Raw genomic sequence first — 19580 nt, 5'->3', positions numbered from 1 at the left:
TCAGAAGATGGTGCTTGAAAACAGAACAGCCAAATTAGTCCAATAAAAGAACATCTGGATGAGGATCTACGTCCTTATTCATGAGCGTGAAGCAGATTTTAGACCCTGCAGTCCTCATTTCTGTGAGCTGCTGTTTGATGCAGAGGCCTGGAACAAAGTTTAAAGGTTGCATGAAGAGGATTCTCTTGATTTGCTAGAAAAAAACCCTCACACTCAGATCGACCTGGCGCCTCTCACCCTGTGAAACTCCAGTAGTGTCAGAGTTGTTGCTGATCTCTCACTTCAAACTTTTTGCAGCAGCTCCTTCCCGACCAGAGAGGTCACATTCCTCAGCACACCAAAATATTCAGTTTCTATAGCACCTCTACATCTATGCTGAGGATCTATAGACGTCTAACTTTTAGGTGATGAACCCAGCAGCAGCAGCTTGTTTCGTCAAGCCGAGGGCTGGGTACATTTCTCAGTACTAGTGCTGATACAACACCTGGGTTTAGAAACGGATAGTCAAAATGTTTCTCTCCAAACAAGAGAAGCCAAACTACAAGACAGTCTGCAACCAGGCCAGGTCACTAATAGGCGGACCGTGGTCCGGGTCCGGACTCATTCTCTGAGACCGGCGACTTTTATCTGACAGTGTTTCTCCACTGCTGCTCAGCCAAAGGCACATCCTACCTGTGCAGATGTTGATACAGTGACAATGCTGCCCTGATCTAAACTCCGACACTCGACCTGTCGTGTTCTGACTTTGTTTATTTCATGAAGCAGCTTCTAAATGTGAGTCTGGCTGAAATTTACGCTGCAAAATAGAAACATGAAGAAGTTTCATTTGTTTTGCATGCAGAGAGAGAGAGCAGAGGTTGGAGACTCAGACAGCGAATGAGAGTGAGCGAGTGTCGGCCTCGATAAATCTGGCTCATCAGCTAAATAAAAAGTTATTTCCTGATTGTTTCACAGCAGTTACCCCACACACACACACACACACACACACACACACACACACACACACACACAGACACACACCGCCGGACAACCCTGCAGCGATTCACCGCAGCGCCTGATGCGTCCTAAAAACCAGACCAGGTCCCACGAGTGTACTGCTCTACCAAAGCTGCCCGCAGGAGTTTCTGCCTCTGAGTTTACTTTACTAACTTTCACATTATAAAACACATCCTGTCACCTCCGTTGACGTTCTGTATTCTTGCAGACTTTATTTCATTTGCAGTGAATACGGTGAACTTTGCACAATTTCTCGACTTCTTTACATTACTCCTGAATCAATTCCACTCCTTCCTGAGTCTTTGGAAACGATGAAGCAAAGCTGGAATTGAATTGAAGTGAGAAAATTAAAGAGTGAGAGTGAAAAAAAATGAACAGGGAGGGAGAGCTGGAAGATCGATAACATCAGTAACAGAAGTGCATTAATAACTTTGCATTTACTGAACACACACAGCTGCTGTCGCTGAAACATTGTAAACCTTTCCAACGAGGTGCGATGATTCTGATCAGCTCATTTTCTATCCGATCGATGAAAACAAAGCAGGCGGAGATAAGATGAACATGACGAGGAAGAGAAAAGAGAGATGAAGCTACTGGAGAGGTGTTATGATAGAAGCTGCAGTGCTGAACACGAGGCAGCAGACACAGAAGCTCAGCCTCACATTATTAACTGCAGTGTGTCTCTGCTGCAGACACGCCGCCCATGGTTTGTTTTGCTGTTGTACTCTGCCCCCTCCACGAGGCCCCTGGGTATTTTAGCGAGCCATCTGTGCATACTGATCCATTTCTTGTTTGCATGGTCGGATTTCCAACATGCTCGACTGAACGACACTGAAGACAAGAAGCGGGGAGTGTACTGAAAGGACGGCTGTTCAAGTTTAAGGACGAGGTTGTGTAATACTAATATTATACTAATATTTCTGGGAAGCAGGTGATGACGGCTCTCATATTAATCTTCTCTGTGGAGGTCTGGTTCTGAACACCGACACTGTGAGTTTCAGCACATGCTGGGCTCAAATGTCGGTACTGCAGCTTGTAGCGAGGCGCACAGCGTCATCGCCTCAAGCGACGTTTGGAGCTTCTTGTCATTGCTCTCTCTGCATGATGCACCGAGATGTTGACATGCAGAGCTCTTATTGGAAGTTTTATTATTTCCGATAACAGATTTTTGCCTCGTCCTGCACCAACACAGACTCTGCTGGCAGGTTTATTTCTGGAAACAAGGTCCCCCAGCTCATCTCGGCTCAACAAAACTGAATGCAAACATGGACTGTCCATGTAAAAATGACTCAAATCTAATGAATGATGATCTTTCAGAACAGAAGCTGCTTACATTTGATGACGGACAGAGCGCACCACTGGACCTTCTTCCAGCGGCTGTGGATGAGCCACTTGTTGACCTTCTTCACCAGCTCTGCCAGGTGATCCGGGTCCGATTTCATGATCTGGTCAAACTCTGCAAACTGAACAGAGGTGAGAGGCGCGTGGTCAGAGCTGAGATCAAGCAGTAAAAGACAACGTTTGTCTTCTACAACCTGAGAAACACTAAATAACGTTTGTAAAACATCAGAATGACGTTTACGAGGCACAGAGTTAACACTGGGGCATCAGGACGTGACAGAAATGATACGTTTGATTTGTAATGGCTCTGTAGGTTCAAGAGGACATTTATAAAATCATCTCGCACTCTTAGTGTGCGGCGCTGAATGATGATAATCACGTCTGAGAGGAAACGTACGGAGCAGCGAGCGAAGCCGCATCCATCCTCCACCGCTGCTCGGATTATTTCACCACGCAGATTCATAAACTGCGACGTAATCGATCATGATTTCCTGAATGAGACGTTCATCTCACCCCGACGCTTGAATCTGTGGGACGTTTGACAGCCTCAAGACTTCACGTGTCAACTTCAATCAGACTGATCCGAGTGAAGCAAAGAAGAAGAAAAGACTCAGCGCAGATAAAACCAGGTTACGTGGGTAATTCGAATTGAGGGTCTGAACGCAGGTTTATTCCTGGTAATAAGATTATTCACTGCGGACTTGATCTACACGTCTCCTCCTGGTATTTCCACTTTTGGAGCCACGATTGCAGCATCATTCGTCGTACCTTTGTTTACTCTATTTAACATCATTTCCAACATTACAGGAAATTATTTTAAATTACATTCGAGCGATCTCATCGTTTATTTTCAGTGAAGAGATGATATATAAAGAGAATAGATGCATCGGGTTCAGTGTATATCTTCAAATATTAACAGACCCTGCTCATGATATTGGGTTAATATTTTGGAATAATGTCGACATCCTGCAAAAACCCTGTATAGACAGAAGTATAGACGTGTATATTAATCTGAGCGACAGTGAATGTAGTCTCTGCTTATTTCATAACAAAGTCAAAGACCACGAGTGCTGCTGAATACTTCCAACACTTCAGTCTGCTCAGTGTGACGCTGCAGCGGATTCGTTGTGTTGTAAACGCGTCCTCTGGAAACCTCTGATTTCCAAACCTTGACCGTCTGCTGCTGCTGCTTTAATAATGGAACGAGCTGCCGAATTCACATTATTATTTTCTACACGCTGTCTGAGTTTGTTTTCTGAAAACTTGTGAGTGCAGGGCTGTCCATCCGATGACCCTCGAGTTTGAGGTGTAGTTTGTTTGAAAGCCTCCGAGCTGCCTGTGTTAATTTCTTCTGACACTCGGGCTGTGGTTCTGGGTATTTCTGGATAAATGCAGGTATGATGCACTAGTGAAAAGCCTAAAACTTTTCCAGGCATATCAAATTTACTGAAGCTCAAACACCTTTGGTTCCTCGCAGGCTTACACAATTACAAGTACCGTGTGATGTTGAGTTTGTCTTTCAGAGCAAACATTACATCCCGGACGCCTCCGCAGGGACGTGAAGAAGAGTAATGAAAGCATCCGAGTTCAGCCAACAGAGGACAGAAGTGTTTATTTATTCCTGGAAGCTAAATCTACAGTGTCAGACTTACGGTCCGTCCTGCACACTGTGTACAAACGTATGCAGCTCCACAAAGCCCTGCACCCCCCCTGGAAACCACATGTCCAACCCAAATGTTATGAATTATTCATCTGGTGGAGGAATAAAAAATCCCATCTGCTGGCTCCGGAAAAACCTCATCTCACCTCACCTCAGCAGCCAAAATGACTAATGCGCTTTGCCTCTGAATCTATTGTCTTTCTTTCGAGGAACAATACCTTTATTAGCTGGAGCGAGCAGGGAATAGAGGTCTTACCTTCCCGGGCCGGAAAAACACTCTGGTCAAGCCGAACTTGTAGTCGTTCTCGTCCAATCCCAGAGCTTTGAACAAAGCCTGCAACACAAACATGGAGAGCGCTGATAAACGTGGAAATGAAGCCGCGATAATAAAAGCTCAGATCAAGGGCCAGCGCTGAAGGTACAAAGGACCAACCTTGCAGAAGAGGCGGGGGTCGAGCCGGGTGAGTTTTGGAGGCATGTACTTCTGGTACATGTTGTAGAGTTCATGGAAGGGAGCCCTGGAGGGGAAGCCGCCCTGCATCAGATCCAGGACTGACACCATACCTACAGGAGAAAGAGGGCGGACACAGAAAGAGAATTTCATTGGACAAGAAGTTCAAGTTCGTTTAGTCAGGTCAGTTTAATTCAGCGTTTTCCATCAGGAACCCTTTATATCATTGAGTAAACTCGAGTGAGTAACCCCAGGTTGGCAACCAGTGGTTTAATTTACTTGAATATGGAAGACAAACAACTTTAGGCTGCGTATCGAATCTCCAATTACCCAAAAGCCAAGTCATCTTTTCAGATTCATAATCGTGTTTAGTTAATTTATTATTTGATCAGATAGTTCCTGATCTTCTTGTTGTGTGACGTGTTAACATTAAACACAAGTACAACTGTAAGTACAGCTGAGACCTTTGGGGGTGGCATTCCTTCAGCAGATCCTTTATCATCCTGAAGGGGACATGAATGTGTGCATCAAATGTCATGACATTTCAGCTGGTAATTGATGAAACAATTCACAAAGAACCAAAAACGCTTTTAGCTTTAAGATGCACCCTCTGAGGACAATGAATTACAAGAGATTTCAGTCGAGGCCAAAGTGGTGGACTGGTGAATATTAAACTCAAGCATACGTCACAGATCCAATGATGCACTTTGCATGAAGGTCTTTACATTTAAAACAAAACCCTGCTAACAATCTGAGGCATCAGCAGGTTGCATGTCAATTAGCATCATTGGTCACTTTGTCATATTTTCCCTCTTCGTCAGTGCCGTCTGTCTGTTTATGCTGCCATCGCTCTCCAGACTGTTCCCCTTGACATATTAAATTGATTTGTTTATGTGGACCCCCTGTAAATGCGGGCGCTTTGGCCTTTTTGAAGCATTATTAGTCATCACAGTTCGCTTTGAAAGCTGACATCAAAGGGCTAATTTTCAGAGCGCTCTCATAGCAGGCAGATGTTGCCAATTGCCATTTAGTGTAAATGAACTGCACTTGCGGGAGAGTTTGTAACCGTCATTAGGTTACTTCAGAAGTCCTTTTACATCTAATGTTTCTATGGTTGTCAATCCCCTGCACAACATTTAATACACTGATCAGAGAGATTTATGTAGTCATTAAAGTCACAGAGCATGAGGTAACTATGAGGAACAATGAGGTATAACGATGAGGTAACAATGAGGAATAATGAGGTATAACGATGAGGTAACAATGAGGAACAATGAGGTATAATGATGAGGTAACAATTAGGAACAATGAGGTATAACAATGAGGAACTTGCTGTATATTTTGAGTTTTACAGTTCTGTGCCAAATTAACGGCCTGATCCTGGAAGACTTTGACTCTCAACTGAAACTAAACATCAACATTCGGAGAGAGACAGCGGGAGAATAGTGTTTGAGTTTGTATGAGAATCAACATAAGTACAAGTCTCCAGAAAGTTTTGAGTCTGAGCTGTCACCCGCCTGCTCTGTGGTAATTTTTAGCTCCAACTTACGTCCAGACTGCAAAAACAACCCAGCAACTCAACCCAGTTATGCTTCATGTTCATCTTTGCGTGCGCTGACAGAAATTCAGTAATAAGAGATATTCTGTCGAGTGTTGACTTGTTGGTGGAAGGTTAGGAGATAACGAGACTCATTAGAATTCAATATCTCGTGGCATTTCATGCCAACAGAGCCACATCTCTAACAAGGCTAAAAACTATTGTCGAGAGGAAAAGTTCAAAGCCCTTTATTCCACTGAAACATCACAACTTTCTCTTAAACCCATTAGAAAACCACTCTCCTATAGTGTATTCAGAGAAAAGTAAAACCCTGATTATAAACCCCCGAGCTGCACATAACTCATAGACCTCCAACTTGTAATTACAGCACAGTTTCCCGAAGGATAAAACAATCTTTGTGTCATCTCCACCCGCGATATCTTCCTCAACAATTACAATTACATCAAGGCACGATCACCCCGGAGCCCTGCTGAGGAGTTCAGCACTCAAACCAGGTCCATGCTTTTGTTTAAAAAAAAAACCTTAAGCTTCACTGCGAAAATTATTCAACTTATTCAAGCCAAGTGAGCCATGTGAACCAAAGTTTCTGAACATTTTATCCCAGCATTAGTCCCCCTCTGCTGGTTCCCTGTGAAACCACTTAATGGTTACTAAGTCCTACTTCTAACTTACAAGGTATTACACAGCTTCAATATGTCACTGATTTCCTTAAGCCCTCTAAGCCAATCTGTGCTTTCTCCGGTCAAAGAATCCAGTCCTGTCTCAGCATCCGATTAAACCTACGTCTTTCTTCCTGTTTGTTGTCTTGTGAAATTGAAATACTGCATAAATCCTGGGTCTTATTATCATTGTTTGGGCCATCATTTGGATTCACCAACATCAGTGCTGAGATTTGGGGACCAGGGCTGGAAATCGTTTGAATCGTTTGTTCCAACTTCCCAGTTGGAGGAGATTGAAGTAAATTAAGGTTTTCAAACCTCGAGGAGTCCATATGGAGAAAGAAAATATTCTTTATTGTTCATGTCCAAAAACAGAAACATCCCTTTTGGATAGCAGCACATGTATTATTCAATACCTGAATAAAAGTGTTTTCAGTTCATTACCTACTACTCCTTTTCAATAATTTGTTTCCATATTGTTGGTTTAGGCCTTTTTGGATGATGAACATCTATTTTGGATCGAACCGTGTTGTGCTGGTACACAGAGGACTCCCTCGTCTAATCCAAACTATCAACGCTTTCATTCCCTGTCCAATAAAAGTGATGAAGAGCTGGCCGGGCTGCGCTATCAGAGCAGGCCATCGCTGAGTTTGTGTCGACGGAAGCAAAATCAGACTCTCTTATTAAAGCCGAGCTCATAATTTCTTTTCTCCCAAACCACAGAAGGGGAAGAGCACAGAGAGTTTTCCGTTTTGTTTTAAGGATCGGTACAGTTTAAGAAAATAATCTTAAAGTCTCAGTGGAGGATTCAAAGACAGGAATCAAGTTTTCTAACACAGGAAACGGGAAATAAAGGACTCTGGATGCTGCATCACTGCCGCTGAAGAAGCTCCAGGACGAGTGAAAGAGTCAGACTTGAGTTGAGATTGTTTGTAAAGTTAATTAATCTGAACTTTGGGTATTTTTCTGTAAAAGTTAGTTTGTAAAAATGTTTTTTTTTGGTAAACTTCCTGAAGGTACGTTTCACAAACTAGACGTCTGTTAGTAAATGTTTCGGGCGGTGAGTCACTGCCGGTGTGTTCTGTGCCTCTGTTTGCCCTTGGGGCTTTACCTGTCTTTAAAGAGGTTTCTTGACATTTTATATTTATTCAGTTATATATATTTTTTTTACCAGTGAAGATGCCGCACAGAAAACTTGAATTTCACTGAAAAACTGTGAAGAAAGAAACACGCGCCGATGGCAGACGTGTTAAACACACTAAACTGGAAGATTATTAAAAAGTCATTTGAAGTCAGTAGCGTTTACAAAGTTCTTAACACCTCAGCAGAGACACAGGTGGACAATAAAGATTTCTTTGGTGCCAACGCAGAACTGAAGCGAGTCGTGAACTTTCAGGTTCTGCTCACCTCACACTGACATTTGTAAGAACATAAATAAGTACAGAGCCAGCCCTTGAACATCGTCAACAGTATGTTGTGATCTTGTTTGTGTTGTGTTGGAGGCTCAGGTGAGTCCTGAACCATCACATGACGCACTGAGCTCATCTCTTCTCTCCATCTGAACACATTCATGTGTTGCTTCTTCCCTGAAGTTTTTCTGCTTTCTCGTCTCGCAGGTTGTCATGAATCGTGGAACACACAGTCCTGCTACTATCATTATGATTACTCACATTTCTATTATTGTCGCTGCTGCTATGCATCTCTATGCTATCCTAAAGAGATTTGACAAATTAGTCCGCTGACGCATGAAAAAAGTGGCATTTTTGTCATTATTGTGCCAGACTGTACAACAACGTGGACGCCGTACAAAGAGGCAGACAGGCATCATTAATTTCAGCATGAGTAAGCACTTGGCGACAGCGGCAAGACTACAGTCGGTCTAGACCTGCTCTGTATGGAAAGTGTCATGATTTGGCTTTATAAATAAAACTGAACTGAATTAAAAAAGAGAGATTGTTGGTGAATGTCACCAATAAGGGAGAAACCAACAATGAATACTGTATGCGGGTTCCTTCTCTGTCTCATAACCTCAGATCAGCACCATAAAGACGTCACACTCTTCCATTTTCACTTAAACCCAGAGAAGAAATGTCGTTTTACACATTATCACGTCACTAAATATCAAAGGTGTCGTGGCAGGAGCTCAGTCTGTACAGAACCGGAGGATGGCTGATTTAAGTCCAGCATGGACTACAGTATGGACTGGTAGCTGAGGTGCCCCTGAGCAAGGCACAAACCCTTAAGTGCTCCCTGCCCATCACGCCACCATCTCTCCACATTTACACGTCTCTAAGCTTCAAAGAATAACATCATGAAACCAGAATAAAAACCACTTTAGAATAAATTATCAGCAGTCCAGGATGATCTGTTATCATTGAGTTGAAGAAGTGACATCAGGACTTCAGGTAAAAACATAAAGACTGATAAAGACAGTCGAACTGACCGGAGCACTGCAGCTGGGAGAGGATCTGAGCGCCTTCAAACTGGTGGCTGATCATCTTCAGGTTGGGCTTAATGCAGCGGATGAAGCTGGAGCCCTGCAGGAGTGAAGGCGACATAACACGGAGAGAGTGCGAGAGTACAGACATCAATACGAAGAGAAACCACAGGCTGAATCATCCATCACAGTCTGACTGAGGACTTGATGCTCTGAGCCCCTCATGGAGCAGAGAAACTGAAGGTGTTTGTCTCTGGTGAGATGAACAGAGCTGATCTGATCTTTACTGCAGCTGTGGCAGGAAATCATTACGTTATAAAGAGAGAAGAAGAAACACTGACCGTGCTGCGGAGCTTGTCCAGAAGAATATTCAGCTGCATCTGCAGGAAGAAAGACGAATGAGTGTTTAACAAACAAAAGTTCACAAAGTTTGTTTCTCTGATTCGTTTCAATCACTTTATTGTGTCCGTATACAAACACAAACATACCATACAGTTATTTTCTGGCTCCATTCGAAGCCATTAGCTTGTGATGTCTGTCCCATGAGCTCTGAGTGGGATCTCTAACACCACTTTAGTTTTATTGGCCAAGTATAAAACGGAACATTTCTTCACCTCGTCCAACACTGTACTGTCCCAGAATGGCTCTTTCTTGGGTTAGTTTTATCGCACACTTAGAATTTTATGTGCTTTTATGTTCTCAGACTGAACAAACAAAAGGAAGAAAAAGAAAAGAAGCGACTCTAAAGTTCATCCTGATGAAGGTTTGTCTCCTCATTTCTCAAACTTACTCCTATTTTTGCGCGTAAAGCTTTTGCCTTCATTAGAGACTCGCATCAATCTCGCCAAGAGTGACCAATAGGTGGCGGTAACTTGCTGGGGAAGTGAAGAAGCCATGTCTCCACCCAAATGTGCTGCAACTTTGAACAAAATCTCGAGTAAGTTCACGAGATAATCAATCCTTCAATAAGAAAACCAGAAGATGAGGGCGCAACAAGTACCGGAGCACCAGTGGAAGGACATCACAACTGATATTTTTTGCTTTTAAAAAGTTCAATAAGTATTCCTGACCACAGCTAACTAACCCTTCCACTTTGATGGGTGTCTCACTTCTTGCCTCGTCTTTACGACCAGAAGTTGTTTAAAGTTTCACTTTGAAAGAAGAAATGACGACACCAACACAGGAACCAAATCTTCAAGTCACCATTTTTAGGTCGGACTCAAACAGTCTTTACTATAAAGAGGTTAACTCTGTTACTCTCATAGATACGATCGATTTCTCTCAGACAGTCAGCGGTTTGTTCTCAGCTGCAGATCAGATATAGAAGTCCAGGTCGAAATCTCCTGATCTTTAATGATGCATAACTTCACTGGCACAGCTACAAAAAGACTAATTCTCTCTTCTTCTTTTTTTTTTTTTTGCTCTGGCAGAGTCTCAACGGGTTATTGTATTCCTGTCTGGAACAAGAAACAACGATTAATCCAAGACTGTTGAGCTTCAGTTTGTGGCTGAGGATGTTGCTGAGGTGGAAAAGTGAGGAATCAAAGCTTTGGTGAAGAAAAGCCTTTTAATTTGGTATGCATTAGCAAGAATGAGAAAACCTCTTACTTTGCATGGACCCATTCTTTTTATTTTGACGGGACTCGCTTGGAAAACCAGCAAAGCTTTTATAAATTTGCATCATAGACATCTTTTCAAAGTGTTTGTTTTGCTCAGCTTGGAGGGCCACTCGGGTGGAGTTTCTCATGAGGTTTTGTCTGCATTTGAAATTTTCTTCATTATTTTCTTTTCACATCATAAATTATCTTTAAAAAAGCTGCTACAAAAGAAAATCTCAATTATTGATGAATCATCAATAACTGGTCACCACGTTCCTCTCCCAGTCTCTCCTCATTATCGGTCACTTACAGTGTTGTTGCTGATGCATTAATCAAGTGACGGCGGACGTGAGGAGCATCTTCATTATGTGAATGTAAATATATGTAAATGTTAATGATTGTATACTAATTAGGGTGAATAATGGAACGACAGAGCAGCGAGCAGTGAAGACAAACAAAGCAGATTGTAGAGACATGCGGCGGCGGCTAGCAGCTGTTGGCATAACAACAGTGTCCTCATTTGTAATCTGACTACATAATCACATCTGAGTCATTTAGCTGTTGTAACCACAGTGATGTTACAACGATACTGAGAGAAAATTTAACACAAAAATTAATGATCCAGTGATGCTGCCGACTAAACAGTTTGTACATTTTTGTGTTACTCTGATGTAGTGTGATTGGCTGCCAGGACAAGTCATACAGAAGCAAATACCACGTTCAAAGTTCAAAGACACTTTCGGTATTTCAAGATTACGTGACGCACACTGGCTCGAAGATAATGATGTTAAAGCACGAGCCTTAGTAATGACCTTTCTAGTCCCGTCACAGCTCATGGAGATCGTGGAGTTTCCCAAACTGAATAAACACTCACATATAAACTCTAAACTGCTTTGTTAGTTTAGTCTTGATCTGCTGGCAGATTTGAACTTCAGCGACTCACTGGCACAGCTGATGGAGGATGATCCAAACATTTCTAAGAAGTCCAAAAGTCAGAATGTATTGAAGGTCGATGGAGACAAAATGAACAACATGTTTTTATCTAACCAAATATTCCTCTTCAGTCCAGATTAGTCCACCTTTAGTCTGCAAAAACAACATTTTCTCTGAGCTCACTGAACTGAATATTCATTAAAGAAAGCTGAAGTTGTATATTCAGATGTATTACTTTAATAAAGTTGATTTCCAGTGGACTTATTTGTAGCAAGTCTAAACATCAAGCTGACCAATCAGATTGCTCATTCGGACTGGTGATCAACTGAGTGATGATGTCTTCAACTCATGAAGGAGGTTAATGGAAAACATTTTTAGCAGCAAAAGTCTGCCAGTCTTTCTGAATCTATCTCTGGAAATATTTCAGTTGCAGATACGTATTATCACAAACATAACCTCTTGTTATCTGTCACAGCCCGGCTGCTGAAAAGAACAAATAGCTGAGTTAATGGCCGACTTGTTTCCCGTCCTTTGTGTGAAACAGCCTTTAGTATGAATTGTGACGTATAAATGAAGCCTGGCATACTGATTTATCTCCATCCTCCCTGTTCATCTGATCCACTTTCCAGTGATTAACTCTTCATAAATATAAATATGTTCAGGTGCTATCTGATGATTCAATAAGGACGGACCAAGCGGTGAATCAGTTGGTTTTGTCTTTCACATTCAGGATAAAGAGGGTCGACTTATCAGCCGTCTGGATCGTAACACGACACCCTTGTTATGAAGCATGCGGTCCCTGAATTGGGACAAACCTACGCTGTCTGGTTATAATGAAAACCTACAGGCCCTCCACGGCTCACTATTCCCCTCCGTCACTCCAGCCAGAAGGCAGCGTCTCCAATCACCTCGACAGACTCAGATTTATCACTGCTCATTTTCACCGTCCCCGTTCTCCTCCACGCCCAAAGCTCTGTTCCCGTCTGTCTGTTTGGATCTTTCGCTACACCTTTTGAACCTTAATCATAGCTCGGATAGAGAGAGGGGAACCGGGGCAGAGCAGGCAGAGAACACATGCCATGAGGAGGAAAACTCTCAGGTGAAAAGAACTCAATTTAGTTGGTGTCAAAGTCCAAATACACCTTCAGGCAATCCAGTCAACTTCCTATTGTCATCATCTACTCATGATTACGATCCATACTTTGTCAGTCTGTTTGTAAATGAACTTCTGGACTAAAGATCATCAAATTTGCGATACCTTGGACGTTCATAACATCCATTTCATGAAAACACTGTGTCAAAGGGTGTATTCATAGTTTATTTGGACGTGCTGTGTTGAAACCTGACAGGTTTCACCTCCTGGTGTGGTTCGTTGGGGCATAACTGCAGAAATCACACTAAAGTGGGTCAAGGTCGCAGATTGCCTTCAAAATCTCGATCAACCGTCCAAAACAACGGGCCGCCGCATTGCCTCATGGGACTGGTACCACTATCTAATCAAGTTTACCTGATGGACCGTCTGAAGAAGGATCGTCATCCCAACCAGAGACTTGATGGCCTCACATCTTCTAATGTGATGCATCACTCGACTCACAATGCTTCACTCAATAGACTGAGGATCTTCCAGCTTTAGTGGGGTGGAAAAAGATCCTTAGGAGAGTCGGTTCAAGAGAAGTCTTCTGCTTGAACTATGGTCAAGAATGGAAGGAGAGCACTGTTTACGGTAAGGTGTGTCCCTGAAAAATGTTAGGTTTGTTCAAGCAACTACCTTCAGTCAGCGGGGAAATCTCCAACCATCTGGACGACATAAACTAAATGCCATGAAAACAATTAGCAATGCACGCTGCAAAAACCTGGTGATATTTCTAACCATGTGACACATGGCATTGGTTTAAACCAGTCTCAGAACTGCGTCTCAATTTTCCCTATGACTAGAGCTAATTTACATTTAAATTACTTTTTAAAATTTGACTAGATTACTTCAATAACAAAATCAAAGATGATGACTTAAAGGTTAACCAGCTTTTCTTAGAAATAGGACATGTATGATGTGTGGATGGTTCTCCTGCGCTCACGATGCAGGCCATGAGGCAGCAATGTTGAATCTGCTGGGACTTGATTGTTAAATGCCATCCTCCTCTCTGGCCACAGACAAACTGACTATCAAGACACAACGCTGTGTTTTCGTGAATGGAGAAGCTCCTGCATCACTGATGAAGGATCTAACACTTCTGTGATCGATAGTGATGGTCTCAGTCTCAGCCAGGGTCTGCATCGTATGGCGCATACAAATCACGTCTCTGTATGCATGAAAGGATCCGATGTTTGTACATCAAAGCCGCCGGCGTTCCCGTGAAATCCAGAAAACATTTCCCCCGCTGCCCGTCCTGTTCTGCACACCGTCGCTCCCTCGGGTTATGTGCTCTTTTGATTGAGTGGAGCTAAGCGCTGTGGTGTTTGGCTCACCTTGCCTTTGGTGAGGTGACACATTAGAGCACATATCAAGGTGAGACACTGAGCTGGATGAGTCACAATGGAGGGGAGTAAAAATCCCTCCATCCATGACTAAAGCTGACAAAAGAGGAGCTGCTCCGTTCTACAAATGTAACTCAGGAACTCAACATTTGTGCATCTTTAAGTTGTACTTATTGGACCAAAGAGTCAGATCTATATTCATGAGAGGCGGCCAAAACCAGTCCAGCTCGTAAAGCTGCTGCGTGTAGCGTTTCTGAGCCTCCGTAAATCATTGTCGCTTCGGTGATGATACTTTGATAAGTCGCTGTCATCAGTGCAGTTTTTTTTTGGCAAGGGAAGGTGCAACAATCTGATCTGACTTTGCAGAATGCAGATTTTGTGTCCTGAAGTTCATGCTGGTCCTTGTGTTTTTTTTCTGGCATGTTTGCACGATTAAAAATAAAATATGGGACACCAGGTGTTGTAGCAAAAGTCTACTTTACAGAAACACATAATGAGCCCTTGTGAGGCAAGTCCGTTCTTTATTATTTTGCATTAATTTTATAAGACGAGATCGACTTCAGGGAAATTTGTTTGTGACTTTATTTGTTCTTTACAGGAGGTTACGTCATTGGAGGCTCAGGCGGGACATTAAGACATATCTGAAGGGACAAGGTCTGAACACGACTTTAATTAAAGCTTTTAGAAGTGTCATGGATAACTTCGTAATGATTCATGCTTTAAGGTAAAACTAAACTGGAGTAAACTGGAGTTAGCGTCACTTCAAAACAAGGAGAGCTAAAATGAGTCTGGGATGAACTTTTTTTCTCCGTCTCACCTTAAACTTGTTGCCGACGCTGATGAAGCTGAGTTTTCCGCCTTCTGCTTCAACGTCTTTGCTGTTGTTGGAGTTTTCAAAGAGTTCGCGGACAAAGCGGTCCTTGGACTCGCTGACCAGACACTCGAGAGACATGTGCAGGGCGTCGTTGTTCTTCTCCACGAACTTGGTCTGGCGAATCGAAAACAGAATTCGAAACATGTTTTCAGCCTCAAATCAAAGGCAAACTTTATTGGTGAATTTAAAATGTACTCAGATCAACTTGGGCTTCCTAAATATTTGAATGTTCACTTGCTTTCATGTTAAAAGGCTCTAATTAGTGTATTCCAGTGATCAAAAAGAAATCAATGTGAATTATATATATTTTTTTGTGGACGTACCGTCTCGTAGCACACAGCTCCTGCAAAGTGTCTGACAATGAATCCTTCATCATCCCTCACGTTCCTGTGGACGGCCAGCTTAGACTTCCTGGGCACCTGACACACACACACACACACACACACACACACACACACACACACACACACACACAGTTAATTACATGTGCACATATATAATAAAACACTGAGACTCAGCAGAGTTCCTGTTCCTGGGCTGGAAATGAACGTTCAGAGTCAGCGTTTAACCGTCAGCTACACCACATCATTCTTTACTCAAACTTATTGTACTGGGCTGAATATGAGTCCTTAAATCTGATTATAAGACATTATTAACACGTCGTTAACATGTAAACAAACATATCGTTCCTTTTATTAAAAGATACAGTTGTAGTAACAGCCATAATCAGAGAATTAGAATTAAAGGGTTATTTCATAAAGATCAAACTGCGATCGAGCCATGTCTGGTTAAAGTAACACCAAACTAAATGTGATACAGGATACTGAAGACTCGTGTATAAATACACAAAGAAACTACGGCATTCATTTAATTGTAACAACTTTCACGATATAATGACGACACCCCTTGTCAGAGGCGTCAGGAGAAATCTGTGTCCGTAGCTATGCTGATGACACGCCGCTATATACGACCAATTTATGTTCTTTTAAAAGTATTTTAGACATTTGAGCAAATCAGTTACACCGGTTCAGAATCACTCACGGTGAGGCGGAAGTGGTCCTTGTGTTTGTTGTGAACGGTGTCAGTAAAGTGCTGGTCACTGGGTTGAGGTAGTCGGTTCTCTTCGTCCAGGATGTCCAGGATGCCGACCAGCTTCGCCTCCACGAGGTCTGGAAAGAAAGAAAGCATGAGAAGCAAGGACACCGTTAATGAAGCAGCCTTGGATTACCTGAGGCCACTGTGCAATGGGACAATTAAATCAACGAGGGGTGATGTAGTCAATTAAAATTTGAATTAAAATTCAATGTGAGCAGATCACAGTTTCTCCTTGACCGGATCTGATTACAAAGGTGATGCAGAGAATGTCTTAGTACCAAAACAGCTGCAGTACCACCACTACAACTGCACTGTGGCTTCACCTTTGGTTAAAAGATTGTCGAATCAAACGTGATACAAGTTTGCCAAACACGGACGAACTGAGTCTGCAGGGTTCTCTACGCCGTCAGTTCACATCGATATAAGACATGTTAGATATTTATGAGCTCTCCTTTAATTTAGTAAAGTAAAAAGGTCTTTGCCACAGTAACAACATGCCTGTGATGAAACTGCGGACAGCGATTCACTCTAGACTTTCTGATATGGACCGACATGAAGAGCTGCAGACTCTCACTCACTAACCGAGGCCAGAGGAGCCCCGAAGGATTCAGCTCTGACCAGCAGCCAGAAACATCCTTTCATCGAGCCCTTCATCCCTCCGTCCACCCCCTCCACCTACTCCCAGTCACAAGAAACAAGACAGGAACAAAACTGAGTCAACTTTTCTGAACCACACTCCATGAGCTAAAGGACAAGACGTGGTCCCTTCTCAGGCTTTGACAAATGTGTTTTGTAAACTTCTGTTTATGAGATTTTCCACCAGTTTCTAATGTTTGTTTTAATTTCTACTTTGTCTTCATGCAGCCATGAATCAACTGTCTGCACAGATTTAATTTTCTGCTACGTCAAGTGTGATTTTAATGTCGTCTGGTTCTTGTGTAGCTGCTGTTTTCACGCCACACAAACAGAAACTACATAACAAACAAACACATTTTAGTAATCTACAGTTTGGAGCCAGTGAACAGAGCTCATTATAAACAGGCCCGGCTGCAGCCTCCCTCCAGCTGGCTGTAGTTAAGCATCTAATATTGATGCTGCTTTACAGAGCTGGACGTCAGCAAAAAGCATAATTAACCTCCTTCACCTCTAATCACCTCACATCCATCTCCCTCCCTGTTTATGGAGTAATGAAGACACATTTCAGTCAGGACAGGAGTTCACATGCTCTGGGGCTTCATCACTCTGCCTCTTTACTTTGTCTGTTCATGAAACAGCACAGCGGCTCAGAGGTCAAACTGTGGCGAGGCAGCTCTCACAAAAGTGAGGGCTCGGAGCCAGCAGCGCATTAATGCCAATAATGAGCAGCATGCTGCCGTTGGTGGCTCGTAAACACAGCTGCTTCCTCCTGTATAGCCCCTGAACAAGAAAAGTACAATCATAAATACCACCAAGCACAACAACGGCAGCAGCAGCCATCCAAAAACTCAGGCACAGACTCAGGAATAGTTTATCTGAAACAACATTAGAGCTGAGCAAATCCATAATGCAGTGCACAAACAGAGGCAAAGTCAGTAAAAGTGAATCTAATGTCCTGGCTGTGAAGTCCGAGAATCCAGTCAGAGCTCACTATTCAATACCTACGAGTCAAAACCTACAAGATACAAGGCAACACAGGAAAGACAGGAAAGCCACAAGTTAAGAACTTCAAGTCCCACAACAAAAAACGGAAAGTTGCAAGTCAAGACCAAAATGTCCTAAAGACATAAAACTCCTAAGTCAAGTCACAAAGTAACATCAACAAGTCCCACAACTGGATATCGAGTTCCAAGGTTTTATTAACTGCAGAAAGTTGATTCGTTCGTTGTTCTGAATCCACCATCTGGATATTTGAACTGTTGACGCCAAACTGCATTTTGTTTAGTTAAGGGTGAGTGTACACAGACTGTGTTCTCTTTGCATCACTTATTATGTACATCACGTTCCACCTATGGGTAAATACATCAGTTATAGAAAAGATAAATATTCATCATCTTTGCTGAGGAACACTGTGAACTCAACGGCACAAACACGAGCTGCTCTGAATGCACGGTCACGAGTGCAGAACGATGAGTGACGTCTTCATACCTATGCAGTCCTGATTGTCGACATAGTGGACCTCGTTGACTCCGAGACCCTCCTTCTGGTACAGCTCTTGCTCCTGGAATGCAAACGAGATATCTCTAATGAGGATCCATAACGATATTTGCAGCGTGTACGGCATCCGTCTTAATGAGGACGGGGGACGGCACCGTGGTTCTGCCTGGAGGGCGTTCGAGCTCTCTCACAAATGGCACTTAGACCAGGCTTTTCTGCTATTACACTGTCGTGTGAAATGAGTGTCTTAAGGTCGCAGCTTTCATGCCGAATGTTGCTAAAAAAGATGTTTGGGCGCCAAGATGTCCGTACTTAAACGAGGAGTTTGAAGGTCGAATGAGAAACTGAACATTTGTGACTTTGAACGTCCAAAATATCTTTTAAACTTCCCTTTAATGTTGCTCCAGTTCAAACAAATATGGCTGAAACTCTGCAGGCCGATCAGCTGATTACGTTTCCAATACTTTTGTTTCTGCGATTTAACTGCAGCTTCAGGTTCGTCAGCTGAACAGCGTTTCTCCAAATGGCAATAACCCATTACTGCAGCTGTCCAACGTCAACGACTGCGGTTTAAGCACTCGAGTGCCTTCTAGTTCATTATATGAAGACCCTGGCTTACAAAAAAAAAAAAAAAGTTATATTTGCAGAACCATTATTTTCCAAAACAGAAACGAGGTGTTTTGGAACATCGGCGACTCGGACAGCGTTAGTTTTCATATCGACTTCGATATCGATGGTTTCAACTGGGTGTTACAAAGAGCGATGTGAAACTTTCCACAGCACATTTCTGCTGAAAGATATCTTAAAGAGAAACACAGTGACAGGATGTAATCAGTAATCACCGTGATCAATGTGATCAAAGTTTAGGTTTTCTGTGTCGATGTGTCTCGGCTTTTGGGATACCCATACTTTAATTTGAGAATATGACACCTCCTCTTAGAAAACAAGTCCTCACAATGAGAGAAGCACAAATCAAAGTCCTGAGTCATCCGAGATGTTTCTTTGATTTGTTGGTGTCTGTAAGTGCCGGCTAATGGATCTGATGCAGTTGACTGAAATCGAAACAGATTTGGAGAATGACGGCTCTCACCTCCTTCAGGATGCGCTCGTTGAAGAACTGCTGCAGTTTCTCGTTACAGTAGTTGATGCAGAACTGCTCGAAGCTGTTGTGTTCAAAGTACTCTGGAAAAACATGGAAACAGAGTCAGTTAAAGACGAAAGCAAAGAGAATCTGACAACCTGGACTATTTTAAGACACCATGTACCGTAGACGCTCTTTCGGTGTCAGTACAATGTGTGTCAGTGAAAAACAATGTGTGTCTTAAGTTACTAGTAAAATATTCAACTTATTTTGTGTATTTTCTTTTTTT

The 19580-nt window shown here is 42.7% G+C and overlaps 1 protein-coding gene across 1 annotated transcript in view; it reads right to left on the bottom strand.

Annotated features, from left to right (window-relative positions):
* Window positions 1-19580, bottom strand: part of myo6a (myosin VIa) — a 100679-nt gene that overhangs the window by 25967 nt on the left and 55132 nt on the right. Inside the window, 10 exon segments of the mRNA XM_027279238.1 lie at window positions 2330-2459; window positions 4254-4331; window positions 4431-4561; window positions 9109-9202; window positions 9444-9482; window positions 14926-15096; window positions 15306-15401; window positions 16024-16151; window positions 18202-18274; window positions 19301-19392. Of these exon segments, the coding sequence (XP_027135039.1) occupies window positions 2330-2459; window positions 4254-4331; window positions 4431-4561; window positions 9109-9202; window positions 9444-9482; window positions 14926-15096; window positions 15306-15401; window positions 16024-16151; window positions 18202-18274; window positions 19301-19392 (1032 nt within the window).

This window comes from Larimichthys crocea, chromosome VI, assembly GCF_000972845.2.
Source record: "Larimichthys crocea isolate SSNF chromosome VI, L_crocea_2.0, whole genome shotgun sequence".
Lineage (NCBI taxonomy): Eukaryota > Metazoa > Chordata > Actinopteri > Sciaenidae > Larimichthys > Larimichthys crocea.
The sequence above is the reverse complement of the archived record's forward strand: the minus strand, read 5'-3'. Positions and strand labels throughout refer to the sequence as shown.